The following is a 25,917-nucleotide window of genomic DNA, read 5'->3' as shown; positions in this document are numbered from 1 at the left end:
GTAGTGATAGCAAAAGTCAGTACTGTAGTGATAGCAAAAGGCAGTACTGTAGTGATAGCAAAAGGCAGTACTGTAGTGATAGCAAAAGGCAGTACTGTAGTGATAGCAAAAGTCAGTACTGTAGTGATAGCAAAAGGCAGTACTGTAGTGATAGCAAAAGGCAGTACTGTAGTGATAGCAAAAGGCAGTACTGTAGTGATAGCAAAAGTCAGTACTGTAGTGATAGCAAAAGGCAGTACTGTAGTGATAGCAAAAGTCAGTACTGTAGTGATAGCAAAAGTCAGTACTGTAGTGATAGCAAAAGTCAGTACTGTAGTGATAGCAAAAGGCAGTACTGTAGTGATAGCAAAAGGCAGTACTGTAGTGATAGCAAAAGGCAGTACTGTAGTGATAGCAAAAGGCAGTACTGTAGTGATAGCAAAAGGCAGTACTGTAGTGATAGCAAAAGGCAGTACTGTAGTGATAGCAAAAGTCAGTACTGTAGTGATAGCAAAAGTCAGTACTGTAGTGATAGCAAAAGGCAGTACTGTAGTGATAGCAAAAGGCAGTACTGTAGTGATAGCAAAAGGCAGTACTGTAGTGATAGCAAAAGGCAGTACTGTAGTGATAGCAAAAGGCAGTACTGTAGTGATAGCAAAAGGCAGTACTGTAGTGATAGCAAAAGGCAGTACTGTAGTGATAGCAAAAGGCAGTACTGTAGTGATAGCAAAAGTCAGTACTGTAGTGATAGCAAATGTCAGTACTGTAGTGATAGCAAAAGTCAGTACTGTAGTGATAGCAAAAGTCAGTACTGTAGTGATAGCAAAAGTCAGTACTGTAGTGATAGCAAAAGTCAGTACTGTAGTGATAGCAAAAGGCAGTACTGTAGTGATAGCAAAAGTCAGTACTGTAGTGATAGCAAAAGGCAGTACTGTAGTGATAGCAAAAGTCAGTACTGTAGTGATAGCAAAAGTCAGTACTGTAGTGATAGCAAAAGTCAGTACTGTAGTGATAGCAAAAGTCAGTACTGTAGTGATAGCAAAAGTCAGTACTGTAGTGATAGCAAAAGTCAGTACTGTAGTGATAGCAAAAGTCAGTACTGTAGTGATAGCAAAAGTCAGTACTGTAGTGATAGCAAAAGTCAGTACTGTAGTGATAGCAAAAGTCAGTACTGTAGTGATAGCAAAAGTCAGTACTGTAGTGATAGCAAAAGTCAGTACTGTAGTGATAGCAAAAGTCAGTACTGTAGTGATAGCAAAAGTCAGTACTGTAGTGATAGCAAAAGGCAGTACTGTAGTGATAGCAAAGGTCAGTACTGTAGTGATAGCAAAAGTCAGTACTGTAGTGATAGCAAAAGTCAGTACTGTAGTGATAGCAAAAGTCAGTACTGTAGTGATAGCAAAAGTCAGTACTGTAGTGATAGCAAAAGGCAGTACTGTAGTGATAGCAAAAGGCAGTACTGTAGTGATAGCAAAAGTCAGTACTGTAGTGATAGCAAAAGGCAGTACTGTAGTGATAGCAAAAGTCAGTACTGTAGTGATAGCAAAAGTCAGTACTGTAGTGATAGCAAAAGTCAGTACTGTAGTGATAGCAAAAGTCAGTACTGTAGTGATAGCAAAAGTCAGTACTGTAGTGATAGCAAAAGGCAGTACTGTAGTGATAGCAAAAGGCAGTACTGTAGTGATAGCAAAAGGCAGTACTGTAGTGATAGCAAAAGTCAGTACTGTAGTGAAAGCAAAAGTCAGTACTGTAGTGATAGCAAAAGTCAGTACTGTAGTGATAGCAAAAGTCAGTACTGTAGTGATAGCAAAAGTCAGTACTGTAGTGATAGCAAAAGGCAGTACTGTAGTGATAGCAAAAGGCAGTACTGTAGTGATAGCAAAAGTCAGTACTGTAGTGATAGCAAAAGGCAGTACTGTAGTGATAGCAAAAGTCAGTGATAATAGTACATTCACCCAGCGGCGACAGTGGTCAAGATTCCAAGATGGGCAAGGTAAGGAATCAGGGATGATGAGCGATCCTCATATGAAAGTTGGTTCAGTTGTCATGAACATGCGTGAGGGATACGTAAAGACGCTATTGTCCTCTTATATACAATGTACTCAACCACTAGAAAGTTTCACACAGTGCCCTCACCAGGAATTTTAAAGAACTTTCCATAAAGACTACATCCGCACGCGGTGTACCGGACCGGAAGTTTACACATCAATCTAGCATCGAAATATAGTAACTTCCTGGCGACTGATCACAGTCCAAATGCAATGAGCGTCTACCGAATCTCAATAGAAACAATGCAACACAGCTGAAATCACTGTTAAACAATAAAATGCACTCAGTCTGCCATATAACGATAGCAAGTAATGAAATCAGGCAACCCCCGACGAGAAGATGTCTGCCTCGAGGTGCTTGGGGCGGCAGAATGATGTGAAGTGGTGTGTGTTTTATTGGTAGTGGGGCCGGCAGGGATGAACATCTAATCATTAATTCGAAACAAATCGATGCTTGAATATATTTGCATTAGGCCTTTTCCAAATAGCGATTTTACGCGTAACACTATCTGCGATAATTGCATATTTACTTGTTTACTATTTAAAGCTCTATTCCAGCTTTATGACGACAGTCTGTAAATAATCGAATCTGGACCAGACAATGCAATGATTGACATCATGAGCATCCATCCACACAGTTGGGATACGATGACATGCATCAATCAAGTCAGCGAGCCTGATCACCCGATCCCGTTACTCGCCTCTTACGAGAAGCATGGGCTGTTGAAGACCTATTCTTCACGGGTCTGTCTGCGATAAAGAGTAGGAGTTACTCAAATCACTTTGTGGAACGTGGGCCCTGCATTTAGCAGCATATCACCTGAACGAGGCGGAGAAATTGTACACAACGAAACTTCGTTAATCTGGATCAAGCCGTCCTTAGTACAATCGACCGGATTAACGAATTTCCCGATAAACAAATCAACGTTACTAAGATATGTACTTTACATATATACTTTTAATAAAAAGTAGGGGGTACTCAGAAATGACTTAAACTTCCTAAAATTGTAAAAGATATTCGTTTCTAGTAATAGTTGTATGATAATAATGAACGAATTGGGGACACATTTCAACCGATAGTGAAGTATGCTAGTAGATGTTATGATCTTAACGCTAGGGGTAAGATGGGAAATTTAAAAATTTCAACGATTTTTTATCAGTATTGCGTAATGGCAGCACGATTTGTCAATTGTTCATTCACTCGACGAGGCATACTGCGTATGGGTCTCCCAACGGGGTCCAAGGAGTCTCGCCCATTCCTCTTACAGCGCCTGGCCAAGTTCACCTGGTCGGCGGCCTATGACGTTAACGCATACGTCTCCCTATCAAGGAGGGTCTGGGCTCATTGCTGTCCATGGCAATCTATGGATGTTGTGCTGCTTGAGGTGAACACTGACGATTCTTGCATTGGGAGAACGAGCGTTGTCGTCCTGAAAGACAAAACGTCGGCCCACACGCCTAAGAAACGAGATAACAAAGAGTCTCAGTATGTTGGTGTCGTACTGCAGAGCCTTCCTTGGACAACATGTAGTGGGGTTTTCCCAGTCATGTGATGCCACACCATAACCGAACCACCGCCAAATCTGTCGTGATGTCTTAGCTTGATTTTGGCTTGACGCTCATTGCGACGTCGCGAGACACGACCACACCTGTCGACGAAGTGCGAAGTAAGTCGAGACTCATCCGACAACATGACACGTGACCAGCGACGATATGATGACCCCAGTCTCGACGTTGTGTACACCATTGACGTCTGTTGGCAAAATAGCGATTTGTAAGGGGCGGCACAACACGTGGCCGTCGAGTATGGAGGTGAGTTGCATGCAGACGATTTCTTATCCTGACCCGTAACTCCTACTCCTGTATTCTGATGAAAATTTGCCTCAGTTTGATTTGATGTTTCAGCTCAATTACGTAGAGCCTGGTTTCGGGCAATCAATCCTGTTCTCTGGACGCCCTAGCCTGGGACGCCCTGAAAAGGATCTATCGTCAATATTTTTGGTTTGCTGGTACCTTTTACATAGTCTGCTAATCACAGACTGTCAAACATTGAACGTGTTGGCCACTGTACGCTGACTTCTGCCAGTTTCCAGCATGCCAACATTCCGCAGACGCTCGACACGTGAAGGTCCAGGGTAGAATAGGTCTTCAGCAACCCATGCTTGCCGTAAAAGACGACTATGCTTCTCGTAAGAGGCGACTAACGGGATCGGGTGGTCAGGCTCGCTGACTTGGTTGATGAATGTCATCGATCCCAATTGCGTGGACCGATGCTCATGATATCAATCACTGTATTTACTGGATTGTCCAGACTCGATTATTTACAGACCGCCGTCATATAGCTGGAATATTGCTGAGTGCGACGTTAACCAACCAACCAACCAACCAACCAACCGCGCGTTGCAGACACCGCATCGCTTGTTTTAAACACAAACATTGAATGCAATCAAGTTAATTACAACTGTAAGATAAACAGAATCAATAAGATTGGCAGAAACAATGGTTCACAGAGATAACGCGAGCGTCCTTGAACGTGTCATATCTGGAATGACACAGGAAATACACACGAGTGTTGCGCTAGTGCGTGCGGCACGTGCAAACTATAGGATGTGTTTTGGTGTTATGTATTACAGAGATAAACGTTCTTGCATGTTTGTTGTCGACACTCATCTTTGTTCTAATACTTTTCGCTGGTCCTATAAGGTGGACGTGTGTTGAAGAATGATTTACCACAATCGAATTGAGCTACCATAAAGTTGTCTCGGCAATGTCGTTCTTCCCACGCCATCTATCGGTCAACACGCTACACAAGCCCGGCGCCTGGCACCAAGGGTGTTCACACAATGTCGCTATCCACTCAGCTGGTGCTTGACGTCTTCTCGGCTACTCCACAGCGTCGGCAAACACAACACTGGCGATATGGTCATCTCCGCAGTCATGAAACATGCATTGTTCTTTCCATGTGTGGAATTATATTGAAATATTAATGGAAAATCATGATATCTTTAGGAATGGTTTCAAGTTTTTGTTGGTGAGTATACCAATACGATTACCTGTATTGATTATTTATTTTGACTATTATTATGCAAGTGCTTAATTGAGCTGATCGTATTTAATCGGCAAGTATTTCTGAAGGACTTAACATTAAAATAAAGTTCAAAGAATGCAGATCGCAAAAATTTCGAAAAGGAATCTAGATTTTCTACGCAAAAACAAAAATGCGGACCAGTTAATCCATGCATATTTAAAACGCTAGCACAAGCATCGAGTGGGTTTAAAGCTTCATTGGTCATAAATATCGGTAATATTTTTTTTCGTTATTGTTTGCCGAGAATGGCGAAAATTCATATACACATTTGGAAGTCCTTCTCGATTCCAAAGCGTAGTTAATTTTAACAGAATACCTCCACAGCCGCGGGCAGTATTGCACATAACCATCCATGTTTAGTTAGATACCAAATTGAAACGCTAGCTTTGTTAGGTCTATTTTTCTGTTTGTTTTATATGCATGTTTGTATCAAATGTTCTATATTCTCGATAGATTTCTTGTCTTTGTATCCAAAGGTGAGATTATATTCACATCGGCTCCACGTCGTTTCAAGGTAGTCAAGGAAATTAATATGGATTTACTATTGTCATTCCATGCACTTTAAAATGGTGTCGGGTACATTTCACAGTACGGGTCATTCCAGTGATGAATCTACAAACGGTAAACAAAGTATCGCAAGTGTAATGAGTGAGTGAGTGGGTTTGGTTTCACGCCGCTTTTTACAGTATTCCAGTTATATCACGGCGTGTCAGCTTAATGTGGGAGGAAAGCCCGAAGTGATGCAGGTCTTAGACGTTTACCACTTCGGTGAAACCCACGAGCACGGGTATGGTGCTGACAAACCTTGAAGCATAATCGGGGCGAAGCGGGATTCGAACCCACAATCATAGGTTTCTGGTGTGTCCAAGGGACGCAACTCTGCACAGCGAATCGCGGCGCCTTAGACGACTGGTCCACCCGTGCCCCCGCAAGTGTAGGGATGTAACCTGAGACAGTAAAGTCCATGGGCATAAGAATCTCCAAGTTGGGCCAGTAAACTGACAGACTAGTTACATAATCGCGACCCGTGAAGATCCGGGTTAGAATAGGTCTTCAGCAACCCATGCTTGCCGTAAAAGGCGTCTATGCTTGTCGTAAGAGGCGACTAACGGGATCGGCTGGCTAGGCTCGCTGACTTGGTTGATACATGTATCCCAATTGCGTGGATCGATGCTCATGATGTCAATCATTGGATTGTCTGGTCCAGACTCGATTATTTACAGACCGCCGTCAGATAGCTGGAATATTTCTGAGTGCGGCGTTAAACAACAAACAAACAACAACATAATCGCATAATTATGTATTCACCTACATTTTGGTTATAAACAAATGTCACGACACGGCAATACATTGTGTAGTATACACACATACGGCAATAGCTCTGCGTGTTCATACTTACATACCTACGGGGGCGGTCAGGTAGCCTAGTGGTTAAAGCGTTTGCTCGTCACGCCGAAGAACCGGGTTCGATTCCCCACATGGGTACAATGTGTGAAGCCCACTTCTGGTGTCCCCCGCCGTGATATTGCTGGAATATTGCTAAAAGCTGCGTAAAACCAAACTCACTCACTCAGTCACTACATACTTACGTATACCACTCAAAAGAAGTTAAAGAACACCAATTCTTTTACTTTTCCATAGTCAATCTGTCATGGCACGACAGATTAACTGTAGTAGTATAAAAAAATCGGGTGTTCTTTTACTTCTTTTGAGTAGTATATGTATGGTTAATCAGTTACATTGCTTGCCAGTAATACGTTGGCGCTGGCCAAGCACTAAAGTAAACAGAGTATAGGTTTCACTGAGGAATATGCTTCTGTAATATATGACAGTTGTATGTTTAATTCTTCTGATTTTATTGCAGATTTTCTTCTCGCCGATCGCCGTTTGTGGTACGTGTTGCAACACTGTTATATTCATAGACTAAACCTTTTATTGTCGATTGATAGCCTTCATTTATGAAGATAGATATTGAAAATATGATATGAGTTGAAATGTTTTCTTAGTAGTTTGAAGACCCTTGGTATGTCAGCTCTTTGTGATCGATCAAAAAAGGTGCTACTTATCCATTGTTTCTGTGTGCATGGAAACTTATGCAGAATAATCAAAGTCCAAAAGAATTCTGTCCCAGACTTACGTGTGACGTCCATATCCAGTCCAGGGCGAGACATTTAATTAGTTCTTTGAGTTAAATTGTCTTTGTGTAATAAGGGTATTATTGATATACATCAACGACATAAACACTTCAAATGATAACCTTGAACAAAAGCTGCTGTAGTGCCAATATCCCGGGGTCTCCCCTTTATTTCTTGCACATACTTTAAATATATTGTTTTTTGTTGTTGTTTTGTTTTGTTTTGTTTTTTGGTTTTTTGGGGGGTTGTTGTTTTGTTTTGGTTTTTTTTGGTTGTTTTTTTTTTGGGTGGGGAGGGGTGGGGTGGGGGGTGGGGGGTAATTAATTTATTACAGTGGTATTTCCTAATTTCTAAATTTCCCAGAACGAGGCCTACATTACCGTGCTATTTTTAGCGTCTCTGGTTTGTCTGCACACCAATCCTGACTGGCAGTTACAAAACTGGCGTCGTGTGCAGAAAGGAATTCCAATGTGACGTTGATTGGTCATGTGTTACTTTAAGTCTTCCAGCCGTTTGGTAAAGCACGGCTTGGGCTATACATGCATGTTTGGGGTTTTAATGGTTTGACAACACGGGGCAATGTTTTCTTAACCACATAGACATTTATATATTTCTAGTATAGAGGATTAACACAAGGTGAGAATAGTTCAGTAAAACAATTTTAAACACAACAAGAAATATATATGTCGTTTTCTTAACAAGATCACATAGTATGAGAAAATTGCCCTCATCTCAAAACGCCATATATAAACTACATTTTATGCGTAAAATCCTTTGAACCAGATTCTCAAATAAGTGTTCAGATATAGAAAAAACGGTAAGAGTTAGATTCTATAGAGTCAAGGAACAACGATTTGATGTGCCCAATAGAGTGATGAATAGATTAGTGACAAAATATTGGTTACCCAATGAAAAATGTAATAACCAAATTAAATAGAAACCTTCGAGTAAAAACTCAATTGCTCAAAAAGTTATCTGGAGCTCTGAATGGTTTCTCAGTACCATTCTGTTGCTCCTGGCATTTACCTGGTCGTAAATTTCTAAATCTGTATCACTTCGGATGTTCTCCCTAAGGCCATGATATTACATGTCACTCACTGACTCAACCAAACAAAGGGCGTCACGTGGTCCCGTGTACGCGTCACCCACACGGTAAGGTGAAGCCCCGTTTGTCGGGGAGAGTAGGTGGGTGGGTGACCTCGTACGGCAGCTTGACTCCTGGGAGTGTCTAGATTCAGCCCCGCCCCACACTGAACCACGTGTTGTACCTGTGGTGTCACCCGTGACAGTCAGGGTTAGAATAGGTCTTCAGCAACCCATGCTTGCAGGAATAGGCGACTGACGGGATCGGGTGGTCAGGCTCGCTGACTTGGTTGATGCATGTCAACGTATCCCAATTGCGTGGATCCATGCTCGTGATGTCATTCACTGGATTGTCTGGTCCAGATTGCCTCTCTTCACGCAGCAGTGAATGGGTACCTAGTAGGATACCATGGTAATGTTATCTTCCTACCGACCAAGCTTGGATTGTATTCCCCTCAGGGAGCTGAGATTGAAAAGAAATCGAGTGAGCACTGAATAATTGTAATGTAAAGGCGCTATATTATTATGATTATGATTATGATTATTATTATTAGTAGTAGTGGTGGTAGTAGGGTAGTAATAGTAGTAGTAGTAGTAGGCTAGTACAGATGCTGTAATAGCCATGTGTGTTTGTGCAGTGGTAGTAGCAGTAGTAGTAGTAGTAGTAGTAGTAGTAGTAGCAATAGTAGCAGTGGTGGTAGGTGGGTGTAGTAGTACAACTAGTAGTAGTAGTAGCAGCAGTAGTAGTGGTAGTAGTAGCAGTAGTAATAGCAGTAGTAGTAGTAGTAATAGTAGCAGTAGTAGTAGTAGTAGTAGTAGCAGTAGTAGTAGTAATAGTAGTAGCAGTGGTAGTAGTAGTAGTAGTAGTAGTAATAGTAGTAGCAGTGGTAGTAGCAGTAGTAGTAGTAGCAGTGGTAGTAGTAGTAGTAGTAGTAGCAGTAGTAGTAGTAGTAGCAGTAGTAATAGTAGTAGCAGTGGTAGTGGTAGTAGTAGTAGTAGTAGTAGAGTACAGATGTTGTAATCGCCATGTGTGTTTGTGCAGGGTTATGCCGTGACACAGTGGTAGTTGTAGTAGCAGTAGTAGTAGTAGTAGAGTACAGATGTTGTAATCGCCAGGTGTGTTTGTGCAGGATTATGCCGTGACACAGTGGTAGTTGTAGTAGTAGTAGTAGTAGTAGTAGTAGTAGTAGTAGTAGAGTACACATGTTGTGTTTGTGCAGGGCTATGCCGTGACACAGACGCCAGATGCTACCCCGCCGTGGGGGACCAGGGCTGGTACGCGGAGTGGTGCGACGGAACCCACTCCTTCGTCATCAACGGTTGTCCTTACATGTGTGCCCTATGCAGTGAGTCTTTGCCTTGACGTACATGATTGGCCGGTAACAGATATGTAATAGTAAAAAAATCATGAGGCGCCGGAAGAACTACAATCATTTTAAATAAATTCTCACATGCGCCATGTGTGCAATGTGTGAGGTGAATGAAAAGGCCGATATAAATGATTGTAAGGGTATTTTAATGATTTTTGTTATTCTCTGATTATCAGTGTGTATGGTGACATCGCAGTGGTTTGCTTACATCGGATTTTGTGGCTACTGAACAAAATATTTACTAACTCACTACATATGTTAAAAGTGATGTGAGCTTAAATGGAGCTTTACGGCACGTTCAAGATTATTGCACTTATATAGCGACTTGCATGCATGCACGCGTGTGTGTGTGTGTTTGTGTTTGTGTGTGTGTGTGTGTGTGTGTTTGTGGCTGCTTGTACTAGTCTGAACTAATGCCGATTTAAAAGTTCTAGCCCACTGAGATACCACGTCGCAGTTTAACATGAATACCCTACTCAGACACAGTATACTGCCTCCAAGCCGACCAGTCCATGTTTTAGCCCCTTAATTATATATAATACCGAGATAAAGATAAATGTTGATATATATTCATGAGTTTCGTAAAAGCTACCTGCCAATCCCGCTTCCGATATATGTACGCACAAAAACATCCTGTGCGGTTCTCCAGGCTATATGTGAACGGCAGGTAACATAATTCCCCTGGGTGGCGAGGATGTAACTACTTTACCTTTTCCAGAGCACGAGCTGTACACTGAAGCTAATCTCTACTTCCCGTTCGATGAGATCAAGGCTGGAGCTGTAAGTAACTAAGATCCCGTCATGCCTACTGTGATTAGTCTGTTTCTGGTTTCCATGTTCGGCCCTGCATGTCAGGTCTGTATTTAATTCGGTGGTAAGAGGCACTGTCTCAGTCGTCTAAGGCGCCGCGATTCACTGTGCAGAGTGGGCACGCCAGAAACCTATGATTGTGGGTTCAAAACCCGGTTCGCCCCGATTATGTTTCTATGTTTTTCAGCACCATACCCGTGCTCTTGGTTTTCACCGAAGTGGTAAACGTCTGAGACGTCGGGCTTTCCTCCCACATTAAGCTGACACGCCGTGATATAACTGGAATACTGTTCAAAGCGGCGTTAAACCCAACTCATTCACTAATTCGGCTGTTATCTTCGTCATTCCTAGGACAGCAATGAAGTAGTGATCGCACACCGGCGTATCCCTCCGCGAATAGTTACTGCAACATGATGGCCGATTGTTAGAAACCCTTTTTGCGGGTAATAATACCATACATACAGTCAAATCGGACAACATGTATGTAACGACCAGAATGTATTGGGTAATGTAATAGTCACGTGAACGAGTGAACTTAAGGATTCCAAATCTCCCATGGAGCTGAACGAGATGGCCTTTGTGATGAAGTGAGCAAAATGGTCTTTATGCAGGGCTGAAATACAACCAAGGGCGGATAACTCTAAACCTGTTAGTTACCGTGTCACAATCAGCATACAATATATTTTAGCCACGGTAGAATACGGTAAAAATTAGTCACGGTAGCATGTTTTAGTCACGGTAGAATACACTATGTTTTAGTGACGGTAGCATGAAGTGAATTTTAGTCACGGTAGCATAACCGAACATTGATAATAATTATGATTGTAGGGTACTTGTTCCATAAAGCTCTCTCAGCGCTAAGGAGATTGTAACATAGGCCTACGACAGTCGTAGTGCTAAGGTAGCCATGGACTAAAAGGTCTGACAGATTGACCACCCGTCAAGTCGGCAGTCCCAGGTGGCTTCACAAACTGGTAATGCCCATTGACCATGACACAATTTACATTGCAAACAGCTGTATATCTCTCAGGGATGACAATTACTTCACTTATTGTACAAACACGGGGAATCGAACCTGGGCGTTCGGCGAGACGAGCGAAAGCTTTAACCACGGAGCTACCCCACCACCCCTAAGCAGCTGAGGCGATATTTCTTAAGTATAAGGGTATTGCTGCAGCCGATAACGGGGACTTTGTAATTGTGTGAATGAATTTAGTTTTCAGAAAGTCAAACAAAGGGCCTCCGGCAAACGGAAGTGGTCAGTGAGCACGTGACCGTTGACCCTAGTGGGCGGTCTGGCGGGATGCTGTCCATCAATTCTTCTGAATGCCTGGACATTGGCTCGTTCGCTGGTGAGTCACTCCTTTGTGAGTCACTTTTGTCAAGTGTCAGTGTAACCTCTTTAATCTGGACGGTCAACCCTCCCATTGAAGTCGTCCAGAATAACACATTAACTAACCACGGGTATTTTGTAAATCTTGTATATAAATGTGTTGCAACATTATCACCCAGAATGCAGGTTCCGGACTATCGGGGTTTTAAGGTACAGGGGAACCCGTTTTTTTCCTGATAGGAGTGAGTATATTTCAGTAATATCATGGCGGAGGACACCAGAAATGGGCTTCACACATTGTACCCATGTCGGGAATCGAACCCGGGTCTTCGGCGTGACGAGCGACCGCTTTAACCACTAGGCTACCCGACCGCCCCTCTTTGATTAGACAAACGTTCCAAACAATATTCGCCCGGGCAGCTGGGGTTTTCCATCGTATGGGGTCCATAGTATCGAGGTTTCACTGTATATGGCAAACGTACTTCAAACTTTAATGTCTCATATACATGAAAAATAGACATCTTGTATTCGCGGAAATACAAACTCTATGTTTTCCCTGGGAATAGATCAAATGTATCTAAAAAAAACATGTTATGTAGGGACCGACTGTTTGATATTCTGGCAGGTCAGGGCTGGGGTGTAGGGTGTTGTTAAGATGCGGGTTTTGTGAACAACTTTATTTGTTCCAGAAAAAAATGGAAAGAAAAAAAATGTTCTCAAGTGTTACCCCTCAATATACAAACATATATTGTTGGCAGGACAGGCTAGCATCCCCTATATCTCCGGGACTCGCATTTCGGTAAGCCTACTCTAGCCCCCAGGTCCATTCCCTTACATCCCATGAACTTGATTTTTATGGACATTTTACCGACCAATCAACCGTCGAGATAGGGAACCATGTAAAGGAACGGGAGGAATTGCCACCGACAGCTTTAATGTTCACGAAGTCATCCTTTCAATCAAACGGATTAAAGAGGGCTTTCTTTTGCGTGTCTGTCAGTTTTTCAATGTTGAATTTCTCACAAACTGTATCTTAAGCAATAGGACTGGCCGCCATCTTGTTGATATTACCAACCCAACATTGAGGCTTGTTTGTAACTCGCATTCTGATTGGTTCTTTAGACATTGGCAGATGAAAAGGGCGGGTAATTTGAGAACCACGTGGGCTTGTGTTGGTTTACACAAATGCGAGCCCTTGGGGTATAGAGGATGGGCAGACTGGATGTCGTTAGAGAATCTCCACTCCTCTTAAGAAACAAATACACCCCACATCCACCCTCAAATGGGTGCCTCATGCGATAATTGTTCTACAAGGGACGTGCGTGAGCGACCCAGGGCTCTGCTCATCAGGAGTGACATATGGCTTCTTCTTCAACATGCTGCGCGCGCCGGACTCTGACATAACCATCCTTACTTCCGGTGAGTAACTTTTTTGTTCTTGAGAAAATGTAAATGTAAAATATGTTAATTAAAGCATTGATATTGTGTCAGTAGGTATATGAGGTGAGGTGAAATGGGGTTTAACTTCGCGTCCACGATTATTGCACTCATATAGAGACGTGCATGCTCGTGTGTGGCTGCTTGTACTAGTCCGGACTGAAGCCGATTTATTGTGCTAGCGAGATGCCATGTCGCAGTTAACATGAATACCCCAGTATACTGACTCCGAGCCGACCAGTCCTTGTTTAAGCCCGTTAATGCCGAGCGCCAGACAGGGTAACAACAAGTACCATCTTTTAACATCTTTTGGTATGACGCGGCCGGTGATCTAACCCTGGACCTTCCGCTCTCCAGGCGGACACTCTACCACTTGACCACGGAAGCAGTCGTAGGTATAGGACAAAGAATGGGTTTTGGATGTCAACCACTGGATTGTCTGGTCCAGACTCGATTATTTACAGACCGCTGTCATATAGCTGGAATACTGCTGAGTACGGCGTTAAACAACAAACCAATCAACCGGTTGCCTTCATAGTTCTCACAGTGTCACACTGCCAAGTCCATGTTGTCGGACTTTCATTTTTGCTGAAGCCTCGGTGGCTGAGTGGGTTAGATGGCTGATTTTGTGTGCTGGCGACTAGGTGCCTCACTCTGGTAGTGTGGGTTCGAATCCCCGGGTGAGACTCAACCCCAAAAGTACTAGAATCTGTACTTTACTAAGAAAGTGTTATCCCAAACATAATATTTGTTACATCTGACCACTGTCCGCCAAAAGAAACGCGAATACCATACATGTTAGGTCTTTGAAAGGCATTTAGAAGTGATACACGTAAGGAAGAGAATATATGGATGTCAACTTCTTTATATGAGGAACACAACGTATCGAAGTATATACTTACTCCTTCATCAGGTGAATGAATGCCATGAGGCAGAGAGCATATATATTTACATGTAAGGACAACAAAATTAATAAGATAACAAAAGGTGGAAAATAACAAAGGGTACAAGCTGACAAAGGCAGCCAACAGATGATAGGCGCTGATAACACTTGGCTGATTGTTAGTTTTGTCATTAACAGTGGAAACATCTCTTCTTAACTTACATACTTCTCTACATGTTTCTATGGTTCGCTTTTCCTTGGGCGGTGGGTATATTTATGATACCAAGCCCTTGACATCCAAGCCCGGAAGTTGCTGTTCGTAGGGCAGGTCGCTCTTCTGTTTCGCTGACACCAGCAGATCCGTTTGTAGGTGCGTCAGTTTTACCAATTAACGTTGAACTCTATCTTCATGCGATTCCAAGGGGCACACGGACCGTCTCGGGGGGTGTACTTCGGCTACAACGCGTCAAGCAGCGAGTTCCAGATGACGCTGAAGACTTCCACAGCCGTATACAGCGTACAGATTCCTGAACACAACATAAACCTTACCCGGACTCTGCTAGTGCACCTCGCTTTCACCTGGAGCCCATCTTCAGGTAGGTGGACATTCGCTGACCCTTACCTGGACACAGAAGATAGGTGGACATTCGCTTACCCTTACCTGGACACAGCAGATAGATGGACATTCGCTTACCCTTACCTGGACACAGAAGATAGGTGGACATTCGCTGACCCTTACCTGGACACAGCAGATAGGTGGACATACGCTGACCCTTACCTCGACACAGCAGATAGGTGGACATTCGCTGACCCTCACCTGGACACAGCAGATAGGTGGACATTCGCTGACCCTTACCTCGACACAGCAGATAGGTGGACATACGCTGACCCTTACCTGGAGTCCATCTTCAGGTAGGTGGACATTCGCTGACCCTTACCTCGACACAGCAGATAGGTGGACATTCGCTGACCCTTACCTGGACACAGAAGATAGGTGAACATTCGCTGACCCTTACCTGGACACAGCAGATAGGTGGACATACGCTGACCCTAACCTGGAGTCCATCTTCAGGTAGGTGGACATTCGCTGACCCTTACCTGGACACAGCAGATAGGTGGACATACGCTGACCCTTACCTCGACACAGCAGATAGGTGGACATTCGCTGACCCTCACCTGGACACAGCAGATAGATGGACATTCGCTGACCCTTACCTGGACACAGAAGATAGGTGGACATTCGCTGACCCTTACCTCGACACAGCAGATAGGTGGACATACGCTGACCCTTACCTGGAGTCCATCTTAAGGTAGGTGGACATTCGCTGACCCTTACCTCGACACAGCAAATAGGTGGACATTCGCTTACCCTTACCTGGACACAGCAGATAGGTGGACATTCGCTGACTCTTACCTGGACACAGCAGATAGGTGGACATACGCTGACCCTTACCTGGACACAGCAGATAGGTGGACATACGCTGACCCTTACCTCGACACAGCAGATAGGTGGACATTCGCTGACCCTTTCCTGGACACAGCAGATAGGTGGACATTCGCTGACCCTTACCTGGACACAGCAGATAGGTGGACATTCGCTGACCCTTACCTGGACACAGCAGATAGGTGGACATACGCTGACCCTTACCTCGACACAGCAGATAGGTGGACATTCGCTGACCTTCACCTGGACACTACGGGTGCATCTCGTGTAGTTGAAATAATAATAGCAGAGGAAGTCCCTGCAGTTGAATTTGATTATTGCAATATATCTATTTGTCGAGAAATGAACAAACTATTCATTCTACTGTTTACCGGACGTGATAAACATTTTGTTCCTAGACTCCCAACACTTCTGCCTAAGATAGCGTAATTTGACTCTGTTTCAGATGTTAAGGTGTATGTTGATGGAGATGCTGTGAAGTTCGCCACGGCAGTGAACCAGCCGACAATGAGCGACTCCTACAACAAGCTCATGATTGGCTGCAAGGAGTTAGGGTACAGCTTAGGAGTGAGTGAGTGAGTGAGTGAATTGCGTTTAACGCCGCTTTTAACAGTATTCCAGTTATATCACGGCGTGTCAGCTTAATGTGGGAGGAAAGCCCGAAGTGATGCAGGTCTCGGAGGTTTATCACTTCGGTGAAACCCACGAGCACGGTCATGGTACTGACAAACCTAGAAACATAATCTGGGATTCGAACCCACAATCATAGGTTTCTGGCGTGCCCAAGGGTCGCAACTCTGCACAGCGAATCGTGGCGCCCTAGACGACTTGGCCACCCGTGCCCCCTACAGATTAGGAACATGACTGACTACATACTGTATGGATCTGAGCAAATCAAAGCACAGCTAATGGAATTTGTACAATACGATGTCATCATTTGATTATTTGTAGTAGATTTATATCGGACAATTACCACCCAATCATTCCTCGTTTATCCATTTTCATTTTACGTCCATTCCAGTAGGATAAGTACCCTGGGTAAAGTCCCCGAATATAAGGTCCCAAAGGTCGACTCTAGTTGGACAGGTTTTTACATACCTGACCCCCGGTCGGGATTCCGGCATCTTCCCGAGGCAGGGGCGTTAACTGACTGTAAAACTCCAGTTTCCACCCTTGCCGATCTTAGCGCCACCAGTGGCTATTACGAGTTATGTATCTTATATGTCCTTCCTACTGACCAATCAGATTCCATCTCTCATATCACTTGAATTTGCTTTAAACAATTTTGCGGCGCCCAGTCAAGACGATCTGATCGATAATCAAGATCTGTATTTTATTAAAACCGGTCTTACCCCACGAAATGCATTAAATCACTTGAGCACCTTGACTCAAAACATGAATAAATTTGGAAAATATCTGTCGACGCCCAGTTGACGGTACACATGCTTTGCAAATCCTGCAGTCGACCGAAATAAGCACTTTGTAATGCATGTTGTTTAAGAACCGGATGTCTAGTTCGTTACGCGATTTTGATTGGACTTTGCATAGACTCGTTAGTCCAGCCAAATTGTAATTCCGGAATTCCAGCCTTGTTCGGCAAGGGTTGAAACTGGATTTTTTTGGTCATTAACGCCCTTGCCTCGGGAAGATGGGATTCCGGGTACACTAGGTCATCTAGCTTGCTCACGCTTTCAGCCATCGGTTTGCCTGATCCAGATCTGATTGCCGATTGCGGCATAAAACACCATTCACTTAATACCTCAAATTAGGAAGGCGCTAGTCTTAAAAGGGGTCTACACTGCAAGGACTCACCAAGAGCGCAATCCTATTTGCACTGTCACATCTCATACGCGCTATTGATGCGTGTCATCGTATCCGAATTGCGTAGATCGATGCTCATGATATCAGTCACTGGGTTGTCTGGTCCAGACTCGATTATTTACAGATCGCCGTCATTTGGCTGGAATAATACTGACTGTGGCTTTAAACAACAAACAAACAAATCATACGCGCTATCGGTAGATCGCATGGTAATTTCGTTCTATTGGGCAGTAAGGTGGGAAGGTAAAACCATGGCCCATGTCGGTCGTCGTGTTGGGTGGATCTACAGGGAATGATGGTTGGTGGGGATTTGTCTTCCAGTGACAAGTGGGGCGAGTACCTCAAGGTGGATGAGCTGGCGTTGTGGAGGCGGGAGCTGACTGCGATGGAGGTCCGCATGATCAGCCACCCAGGTACAGGGGTCAGGGGTCAGGGGTCAGCTCCGTCACACGGCATCTTTGACATCATACACTTACACATAAACATTGTCGTATAAGGAATGTCCCCTAGCTTATTCCAGGCATTGAACCATGGTTGTCAAGGTAACTTGTAAATTAGGAACAATGAACGATTAGGGCAAAACAAGAATAATCGTGCTTCAGGTTGCATGTGTTTACTTTATTATGCAAATTGTGCGAGTGACGGGTGATACCGGCAGGGCAGGACACACTTACCCTTTTTGTCGTACACTTATTTTCAGTGATCCATTCATATAATTGTCACCTCTTTTTTGCCTTTTACATCCAGTGGAATCTATTTCGTTAAATCATCGAGAGTATTTGGCGGTGACTTTTTAAATTTAACATAATATATGGGTCGGTAGATTAATATCATGCGTTCTCTTTATTACGAGCTGAAGATAATAAGTGAAATTTTAGTTTGGTCTTAAAATTTCTTTTTCTTAAAAATAAATGGAAACAATTGTTAATGTGGCTGAGTCATCCTCAGCGTGAATATTTCTAGTTTCAGATGTGGACACGAGTACCGGAAGTACGCCGCAGCCTACAACAATGGCCGCCAGTGTACGTAGAACATGTTACCTGTAGATTCCCTACCGTACGGATCATTTACTCTCCCGTTTACGCAATAAATTGATATATAGACAAGAAGGTAAAATATTTATATTTTAGTAAACGGCTTCGACAAGTTTATACATTGAACAGGATAAGGCTAAATGTGTCAAATATCCCCTATTAAGAGATATTCATGAAGCTAAGAAAGCCAAAGTTTTCCGTTACATTAAAACTTAACATTAATAGTGCCCTTTCTGACCCGATATGTAGCATCACGTGACCACCGCCGTCGTGAACACCCCGGACACGTTGTCAGCGTTCCTGGCGTTCAGCAGCAGCGTCAAGGAAACGCTGAACAGTAGCAGCGTGGTGGACGTCAGCAACATCCTCGACAGTCTGTCCACAACATCGCTCATAGGAACCCTCTCCAACGACGACACCGCACACCTGATCTCGGTAACACTAAGCATACATTTTAATCCTGTCCGCATTTACAGAAATCATTATTACGGAGTAAATGTCCTTTGTTTATATGTGAACTTTCCTACAATCCTCATGTATGTACATGTTAAGCTAATCATCTTTTGAATACTCTTCTATGCATGCTGAGTTTTATACACATTTAGAGGACACTGGTGGCCCAATGGTCTAAGGTGTCGCACTTTGCTGTGCAGAGAAAACCTGTGATCGTGGGTTCGAATCCCAGTTCTCGCTGATTTTGCTTCTAGGTTTGTCATCACCATATCCGTACTCTCGGGTTTCACCAAAGTGGTAAACGTCTGAGATCTGCATCACTTCGGGCTTTCCTCCCACATTAAACAGACACGCCGTGAAGTAACAGGGACACTGATCAAACACGTTCAACTCAACTCGTTTTTTCGGAGTGATTATTGCAGGAATGTGTAGCATCCCTCCACTATTGTTATATTAATACGATAGATGATGATGATGAACTTTACCTCCCCGAAATCCTCGACTTTCGCCGACATAATGTTAAACGCGATCAGCCCTCAACTTCTCCTTTGGACCAGTAGTGCCGTCGTATTAGGTCTACTTTAACCTTAAAATTCCATATCTCATTTAAATCAGATCTTGTTTCACTAAACAAAGATCTGAGGACATCCCATTACAGGTCACGTCAGAACGACAATTCGAAAACTTTGTTGGACCAAAGACATGACTAACAAGAAGTCGACATTAGCCAATCAGAAATCAGCTTCACGGCACTAGATTTCAAACTGGCGAGGCCCCGGAAGGTGTCAAGCCGAGTGCGGCGTTAAACAACAAACAAACATTTAAATTTACGAGCGCTTCAATCTGCTGCCACTAAAAAATCATCAAAAATTAAGTTACAATACAACTTCTGTCATATGATATACCGAACAATTTATATGGAAACGGCTATCTACAATTAAAGGTATATTGTGATGTACCCTTGATTCCTTAATACAGACCTTTATAAATCCGGACGATTTTATTGAAGCGGCACCGACCGATGAATGACACGGTTTATGATGAATTACATGTTTTCTTGTTTTAAATAGATTTAATTTCGACTATTATGAATTCCAAAATGTCTGCCTCAGAATACTTTCAATACAGACAATCCGCCATCCTCACCCAACACAATGTGCCTCAATACGAGGGTCTCGTTCCAATATACCTCTTTCTCCCATTTTAATGTCGGCTTAGGCTGAGATTTCTTTGTAGAATAACTCTCAGCATGACATACAATGAAACCTCGTGAATCCGGACGCTTAATAAATGACGTGAACAGAATCATGTTAATTGGTGATATATAAATTTTTCAATCAAGATTTCCGGAATGTGGTGTTTCCGGATTAACAGGGTCCGGTCAGACTGCTATGCAGAATAACACCCAGCATGATATACAATGAAACCTCGAGAATCCGGACGCTAAATGAATCATGTGAACAGAATTATGTTAATTGGTGATATAAACACTTTTTTTTATCAAGATTGTCCGGAATGTGGGGTTTCCGGATTAACAGAGTCCGATCAAACGAGGTTCCACTGTATTGTTATTTAAATGTATTTGTCTAATGCAGAGCGTCAGCGACATTGTCGACACCCTCCTGCGGCCCGACAACCACGACATCTGGGAACATGTCTCAGAAACTGTATGTCCTTAACGCAATCTTACTATACCCTTTATTCCCCTATACCCTTTATTCCTCTGGGGCGGTCGGGTAGCCAAGTGGTTAAAGCGTTCGCTCGTCACGCCGAAGACCCGGGTTCGATTCCCGACATGGGTACAATGTGTGAAGCCCATTTCTGGTGTCCCCCGCCGTGATATTGCTGGAATATTGCTAAAAGCGGCGTAAAACCATACTCACTCACTCACTCACTTTATTCCTCTCCAAAGGGGCGGTGGGGTAGCCTAATGGTTAAAGAGTTCGCTCGTAAAGCCGAAGACCCGGATTTGATTCCCAACATGGGTACAATGTGTGAAAACCATTTCTGTGATATTGTTGATATATTGCGTTGGAATATAACAGCGGTGTAAAATAATACACATTCTCTGCTATTCAGCGAACGCCGCACGGAATAAAGGAAAAATGTTTCAGGAATACTTCAAAATATTATTGATCACTTAATATACCCGTGAATACGTACCTTGACAACATATATATATATATATATATTAAATAAACATGATCTAAATATGTGTGCTTATGTGGTTAACAATGTTTTCAAGTATTTTCATTTTTATCAACTGAATGCGTATTATTTATTTCCTTCCGTCTGTCTTTTATCCGGATCCTTTGAAAATATTAGGAAATGCTAATCTTTTGAAGATAAACACAAACATCTACACACGTTTCTTCATTGCCCCCTTTTCGTGAAAGCAGTTATTGTTGAATTTGAAGAAGAATTACATCCGTAGATATATTCTAATGAAACTTTAATTACAATATCAACATATCAAAAATGTGTTTAAAATGTTTTATTTTGGTCTAGAAAATACGCCAATATCAGCACGAATAAATACAGAAGCTTTGTTTCTGATTAATGTGGTACTTCAATCGTTTCCATACATTAGAAATAGTCGTTCATTCAGTTTTGCCCTCACTCTATGAAGGTTTATACGCCAATGAAATATACAGATGTTCCTCATAGAAATGTTCGAAAACTGAATTTCCGGAATAAGGAAGTTTAACTGTGTTTCTACTAAAAGGACCCCGGGGTGCTACCGTCTCTGGTGCAGTCTGTGGACAATGTCCTGGGGAAGATCACCGACCACCTCCTCGACGGGGACACCGACATCAACATCCAACACAGGAGAGACAACTTCGGTAAGCTTCCACTTGTCCACTATACCACAGTATCCTCTGTAACATGCAAGTTCTCGCTGCCGCTAATACCCCCATTACACCGGACGGCGACCTTTCTGCGACCGTTCTGCGTTCTTAAGTTTTGCCAGGTCGGCGTTGAAGGCAGAGGGGTCGCAGAACGGTCGCGTAGAGCGCACAAGGGAGGCAGAGGGAACGCTCAGCCATCGCCAAGAGCGCCACTGTCGCTGAAAAGTTTTGAACCTGCTTAAAACAGTCGCAGTGAGATCGCCGTCGATGTAAGTCGCTCGAAGGAGGCAGAACGGAGGCAGAGGGAACGCAGAAAGGAGGCAGAGGCATCGCTGAAAGGTCGTTGGGCGATCGCCATTGGTCGTAGAGGGGTGGCAGCGCGGTAGTTAGTTGCAATAAGGAGGCAGAGGGGAGGCAGAGGGAACGCAGAGGAAACGCAGAGGAGACGCAGAGGGAGCGCAGAGATATCGCACAGTGAACGCTTAGGTCGTTCAGGGAACGCAGTGACATTGACAAAAGTAACATATTTAGTCGCAGAAAGAAGGCAGAACGGTCGTAGGAGCGATTACACCAAAAGAGAGTTTTCTTGAGTATAGCGACCCCACTGCGCTCTAGTCAAATTTTAGGACGCAGAAGGAGCGCAGAGCGATCGCCGTTTGGTGTAATGGCCCCTTAAACAAAGATCCGAGGACATCCTATTACGGCATTCGTAACTAACTCGTGTTATTCCGGGACAAGCCGAATAGCGACTCGTGCCCTTCTCATGGCCATTTCTGCGACCGGGTTCCGTCTTAGCGCAAACGGGCATACCTAAAACAATTGTCAAATCGTTGTGTAATGGTTCACATATATTTCCCCATATATTATATATATTTCAGATGCAATTTAAAACATATCGGGACATGCGGAATTATACAATATGATTGAACACATTTAACTGTGTCTGGGGTATATTTTTAGATGCAAGACATATGTAAAATCAAAAATTATTTCTGAGGGATTCTTTGACGAAGAACTTGAAATCATACGCGCATTCTGATTGGTTTGTCGTATTTTCGCACATAACATTCATCGATAGGGGGACGAGTCTTCTTGCAGGTTACGGAAAGGGGCGAGTGGTCACGAATGCCCATTACGGGTCACGTCAGAACGACGTTTCGCGAACTTTGACCGGCCACTGAAATGACTAACAAGAAGTCGACAACAGCCTATAGAAAGCAGCTTTCTCGAGCTTTACGGCACTTGTTTCAACCTGGCAACTTCCATTTCAGACTACGCTTGAAAAATATGTTGACGCAGTTCTCGATTAAAATTGTGAAAACTGAACAAACGAACATTCCGGAATGTCTAATATATGGTTGCGATTGTAATTTTGGCGGAATCATTCGCACGGGCCGTAACTGTCGTTCGGAATACCCCGTGTTAACGTTTTCGAGGTTGCATGATTAGAAAACACATTCCGATTGTCACTTTCATGATCTGGTAAGTGACGCTTTGATTGGTCGGATGAAAGGTCGTTCTGACGTGACCCGTAATGGGATGTCCACATAATCAGATCTTTGTTTCGATTGTTTAGCGATAGCGAGAACTGAGATCTGATTTTACACAACTCGGGTCATGGGATAGAATCCTAGATTCGCTTCCATGATGACCATGAGTGCAGCCCCACCCCCTTGGTCGTCCCCACTGGTCACACATGACACTAGACACAAATATACACCGTGCATATACATCTGTTCACGTTCTGTTTAACACCGCCTTTTCTATACTGTACGCAACAGACGAAATTCAACAATTGCATACCGTTTTTAGCTTCAGCAAAATCAGCTAATGCGCTATCGCGTCATTGGATTGTCTGGTCCATCACTGAATTGACTGGTCAAGACTCGTTTGTTTGCAGCCGCCTTTTTTTTTTGTTTATTTGTTTGTTGTTTAGCGCCGCACTCAGCGGTATGTGATTAATAGAGTCTGGACCAGACCACCCAGTGATTGACATCATGAGCATCGATCCACGAAATTGGGATACGTTGACATGCATCAACCAAGCGAGCCTGACCACCCGATCCCGTTAGTCGCCGACCGCATAGTCGTCCTTTACGGCAAGCATGGGTTGCCGAAGACCAATTCTATCCCGGATCTTCACGGGTCGCCGCTGTTGTCGGAGTACTGCTGTGCTGTTGAAGGAGTACTGCTGTGCTGTTGTAGGAGTACTGCTGTGCTGTTTTGGGAGCACTGCTGTGCTGTTGTAGGAGTACTGCTGTGCTGTTGTAGGAGTACTGTTGTGCTGTTGTAGGAGTACTGCTGTGCTGTTGTAGGAGCACTGTTGTGCTGTTGTAGGAGCACTGTTGTGCTGTTGTAGGAGCACTGCTGTGCTGTTGTAGGAGCACTGCTGTGCTGTTGTAGGAGTACTGCTGTGCTGTTGTAGGAGCACTGTTGTGCTGTTGTGGGAGTACTGCTGTGCTGTTGTAGGAGCACTGTTGTGCTATTGTAGGAGCACTGCTGTGCTGTTGTAGGAGTACTGCTGTGCTGTTGTAGGAGTACTGCTGTGCTGTTGTGGGAGTACTGCTGTGCTGTTGTAGGAGCACTGCTTTGCTGTTGTAGGAGCACTGCTGTGCTGTTTTGGGAGTACTGCTGTGCTGTTGTAGGAGTACTGCTGTGCTATTGTAGGAGTACTGCTGTGCTGTTGTAGGAGTACTGCTGTGCTGTTGTAGGGGTACTGCTGTGCTGTTTTGGGAGTACTGCTGTGCTGTTGTCGGAGTACTGCTATGCTGTTGTGGGAGTACTGCTGTGCTGTTGTGGGAGTACTGCTGTGCTGTTGTAGGAGCACTGCTGTGCTGTTGTGGGAGTACTGCTGTGCTGTTGTCGGAGTACTGCTGTGCTGTTGTAGGAGCACTGCTGTGCTGTTGTCGGAGTACTGCTGTGCTGTTGTCGGAGTACTGCTGTGCTGTTGTGGGAGTACTGTTGTGCTGTTGTTGGAGTACTGCTGTGCTGTGTTAAGCAGCAAACACTTACTTTGTTTCTACAAATTGTGTGAGCGACGGTTGCAACCGGCATGCCTGGACGTGTTTCCCTTTTCGCGATTATCGATGTTAAGTGATCCCTTCACGGGGAGGTCGGGTAGTCTAGTGGTTAAAGCGTTCGCTCGTCACGCCGAAGACCAGAGTTCGATTCCCGACATGGGTACAATGCGTGAAGCCCATTTCTGATGACCCCCGGTCGTGATATTGCTGGAATATTGCTAAAAGTGGCGTAACACCTTACTCACTCACTCCCCACTATCTTTTCATCACTAGTTTGTCCTTTTCGCCTAATGGAAACTGTTTCGCCAGATAATCGTTGATGTTTTCATAAAACTTCCCCATCAATACTGCCCGCCGTCAGGTGACTGTGATACTGATCCAAACTCCACATCACTCGCTCACATGTCCCTTCACGTACTCATCCCAAATCTTGGTTTGATCCTGGTAGATGTAACAACGTGATAATAAGTGCCACCCATGCTTGTTGCTATGACAACCTGCAACATAGTGGAAAAAAACGGTTGTTAAAAGTCTGAGTATTTAGTTGACATTCTACAAATGTGAAATCCTATTAAAAACATATTTCATATTCGGAAAGCTCGTCATTCCTTTTATATATTAGCCATTTTATATAATTACAGTAAACTACGGTTAAAACGAACTCAAAGGGACGGTAATTTTAGTTTGTTATAACCGTAGTTCGTTATTAGCATATATACAGCATATATACAGCAAATGGCCGGGACCAAAAATTAAATTCGTTATATCCATCAGTTCGTTATAAGCGTGTTCGTTATAACCGTAGTTTACTGTATTATATACCTTGTCTATATATTCGAGTCGAGGTAAATCAAATAGGTTATGTTGCTTTTAGACAATACAACAAGTATGATTGACGGTTGAGAAATAACTTAAACATTTACAACAATCGTAGGTATCGGATAACTAAAAAATGACGAACAGCCCATAACAAGATTCCTCGTGTAGAGTGAGTGAGTTAACAGTTATATAGCCCCGGTGATGGCGTGCCTGTGAACTGAGCGCTATAACTTACCTTATGTATATGGCCTATCGACCACTGTACAGATGTGACAGTTCAATCAGACGTATCGATCTTACAATAGAAGTGA

General features: G+C 43.6%; 1 protein-coding gene across 1 annotated transcript in view; it reads left to right on the top strand.

The window, feature by feature from the left end:
• Nucleotides 1–4,895: 4,895 nt before the first annotated feature.
• Nucleotides 4,896–25,917, top strand: part of LOC124111824 (adhesion G-protein coupled receptor D1-like) — a 33,825-nt gene continuing 12,803 nt past the window's right edge. The window contains exons 1-13 of the mRNA XM_046471649.2: nt 4,896–5,058; nt 6,980–7,007; nt 9,554–9,679; nt 10,422–10,483; nt 11,730–11,865; nt 13,161–13,265; nt 14,589–14,762; nt 16,056–16,164; nt 17,753–17,844; nt 18,395–18,453; nt 18,715–18,900; nt 20,514–20,585; nt 21,644–21,761. Coding sequence (XP_046327605.2) covers nt 4,972–5,058; nt 6,980–7,007; nt 9,554–9,679; nt 10,422–10,483; nt 11,730–11,865; nt 13,161–13,265; nt 14,589–14,762; nt 16,056–16,164; nt 17,753–17,844; nt 18,395–18,453; nt 18,715–18,900; nt 20,514–20,585; nt 21,644–21,761 — 1,354 coding nt within the window. The 5' untranslated portion in view covers nt 4,896–4,971. The remainder of the gene's footprint in view (nt 5,059–6,979; nt 7,008–9,553; nt 9,680–10,421; nt 10,484–11,729; nt 11,866–13,160; nt 13,266–14,588; nt 14,763–16,055; nt 16,165–17,752; nt 17,845–18,394; nt 18,454–18,714; nt 18,901–20,513; nt 20,586–21,643; nt 21,762–25,917) is intronic.

This window comes from Haliotis rufescens, unplaced genomic scaffold, assembly GCF_023055435.1.
Source record: "Haliotis rufescens isolate VD_foot unplaced genomic scaffold, xgHalRufe1.0.p SCAF_5, whole genome shotgun sequence".
Taxonomy (NCBI): Eukaryota; Metazoa; Mollusca; class Gastropoda; order Lepetellida; family Haliotidae; genus Haliotis; species Haliotis rufescens.
This window is presented reverse-complemented; position numbering and strand designations above follow the sequence as displayed.